The sequence below is a fragment of the Lolium rigidum genome, chromosome 6 (assembly GCF_022539505.1).
Source record: "Lolium rigidum isolate FL_2022 chromosome 6, APGP_CSIRO_Lrig_0.1, whole genome shotgun sequence".
In the NCBI taxonomy this organism is placed as follows: Eukaryota; Viridiplantae; Streptophyta; class Magnoliopsida; order Poales; family Poaceae; genus Lolium; species Lolium rigidum.
This window is the reverse complement of record NC_061513.1, coordinates 17900711-17903189: the sequence shown is the minus strand read 5'-3', so window position 1 is coordinate 17903189 and position 2479 is coordinate 17900711. Positions and strand designations below refer to the sequence as shown.

Below are 2479 nucleotides of genomic sequence, written 5' to 3'. Positions count from 1 at the left end.
CAAGAGCGAAGGAAGAAGTTGACCCATGGGTCAAAGCGTCAGAATTTGCCCTCGTGCCTAAAAAGGCTCTCTACCCGCAACCGCAATCCGACCCAAGCCTGCACCCGCTTCCCCGTTTACGCCGACTTCTCCCCCCACACGCGCGCTCGCCGCCGGCGACCTCCACTTCTAGGGTTTCCTCCCCGCGCCACCCTAAATTCCCCCAACCCCCGCCCCAATCTGCCCAATTTCGCGCGCTCCCCCGCCCAATTGCCTCCCTCGACCGGCCGGCGGGCGCGCGGCGGCGGAATCCATCCCTAATGCCTTCTTGATGTAGCGTAGCTCGGAGGGGTTGACGACGCCGGCCGAAGCAGCAGCAGCAGGAGAAGGCAGGGCATGTCGGGAGGGGGAGCAGGAGGAGGGAGCTCCATCTCCGGGGGCAGCTTCCCCGCGGGCACGCCCAGGGGCGCGCCGTCGACGGAGCCGCCGTCCCTCGCGCAGTACCTCCCGCTCGACCCGCTCCCCGTCGGCGACCACAAGCACTCGCGCGCCGCCGAGCTGCGGCGGGCGCTCGCCGACTCAGCGGAGCCGCCGTTCGCGCTCAAGCCGCTCCCGCCCGCCGCCACCGAGGAGCTCCGGCGGATCCGCGGGGCCGTCGCCGAGTCGTCGGCCAGGGCCAAGTACACGCTGCTCCCGGCACTTACCCATCACTAACGTCTGCCCGCATTGCTCCGTGGACTCACTGGTTCCGAAATGAGGTGCAGGGACAGGGCCAAGTCGATGCACGACTCCCTCCAGAAGCTGGACAAGTACCAGAACGTCGTCACCCGGCGCCGGCAGAGGAGCAGCGCCGAGAGGTCGTCGGGGAGCATGTCGGGTTCGCTCAGGATGGGGGCGCAGAACAGCGGGGATGCGCCCGTCCAGAGGCTCGAGGAGAGGGCTAAGAGCGCCACCATGAGCAAGCGTGTCCGCTCCTCGCTCACCGCAGATGCACGGGTTTGTGTTTCTTGCTACTTCACCCAGTTTTGCTTGTATGTCTTTGCGGTTCATTGTTGTAGTTACTACTTGAGTAGTGTTTGAATATACCAGAGGTCCAATTTTTACTACTCTACACATATGAATTGGTGTGAACTGCTAGTTGGCATGACATATTCAGTTTGCCTGTGCATATCACATGGCAACAACAGGTAGTGCAACTGATCTTCTTATCTTAAATGACAAATCTTTGTTACTACATGAATCCTTCTGAACTTATGCGATGTTGATAATTGTGCACTTAGGACCAACTATTGATGTTGTGTATTGAGTCTCATGAATTAGAACATTGTGCAGAGTGCAAACAGAACTGTCTGGTTGATTAATCTTGAATGAACATGTTCCCTTAGCTACAGATGTGTCAATACTTGGCAAAGATTTTTTTATCATGTTTCTTTCCGGATAGCTTTTTTTTTGTTTCACAGTGATTAAGAAATTAAAGCCCCCATGTTTTTTTTGGCTTGTTCAATTTTTAGACAAAAGGGCATATTTGGTTTATCTGTATTTTCATAATTAGTATACTCCATCCTTATTCTGTCTTCCCAGTGCTAAGCGATTTCTTTTGTTTTGACTCTTTGACAACTGCATATTTCAGTTGGAAGGGCGTGTTAATGTTTCTACAAGGCAAGGTCCTTTGGTAGACACTGAGAAAAATCCGCCTTTGGAGAAGGAAAAACTTTCTGTGAGAAATGTCAATGCTACAGCTGGGTTTTCCGAAGACAAATTAGTACGAGGCCTAGCTCCTGGTGGTGAAGGATGGGAGAAGAAAATGAAACGCAAGCGTTCTGTTGGAACTATGCTCAATAGAGGCAGTGATGTGGACCGAGATGTTAAACCATCAGTTCAACATAGATCAAGCAGTGAAGTACGAGGACGTTCTAGTGATGCTCTTCCATTTAGGTAATCTTCGTGCACTGTCATCAGCTTTGTTATCTGTTTATAGTTTTTCCACATAAGCTTCAAATGAATTACTTGGAGATGAGGTATGGGGTTTAGTATGCCTCAGATTGTTGTTGTAAGGTGGATCACCATCGAAGGCCATGTCAGTATTCAGGGGTACTTATCTTATCCCTCCTTTAATTGTTGTATCACAGACATGGACCTTCTGCTGGAGCATCTGGAGGTAGCAAGATGGATGGAAGTTCTCAGCAGAGTAGTTCTGGCTCACGGTATCTTCAGAAGACGGAGATGGATTCCCCCTCTCTTCCAAATGAAAGACGAGAGCGCCATGCTGGGCTAGACAAAGAACGGGTTTTGGTGAAAGGAAACAAGTAAGTGTTGCTAGTTTTGTGTCTGTATTTTAGTAAGACATTATATAACATGAGCACACTGGTTTGACCGGTTAAAACCTCTTTGTGCTGCTGGACTGCTGGTACTCTTGATTAATGCTCGCACACATTTAGTTTGGAACCTCTATAGTTCATGATATTAGGTCTTTTGGTTGCTTTTGCAATATGAGTAGTAA

The 2479-nt window shown here is 50.9% G+C and overlaps 1 protein-coding gene across 1 annotated transcript; it reads left to right on the top strand.

The window, feature by feature from the left end:
- Positions 1-213: 213 nt before the first annotated feature.
- LOC124662217 lies at positions 214-2289 on the top strand. The gene is made up of 4 exons (XM_047200083.1): positions 214-659; positions 744-975; positions 1610-1914; positions 2109-2289. Exons 1-4 carry the CDS (start codon positions 376-378, stop codon positions 2287-2289), a joined length of 1002 nt encoding a protein of 333 aa, XP_047056039.1. The 5' UTR covers positions 214-375.
- Positions 2290-2479: the final 190 nt, after the last annotated feature.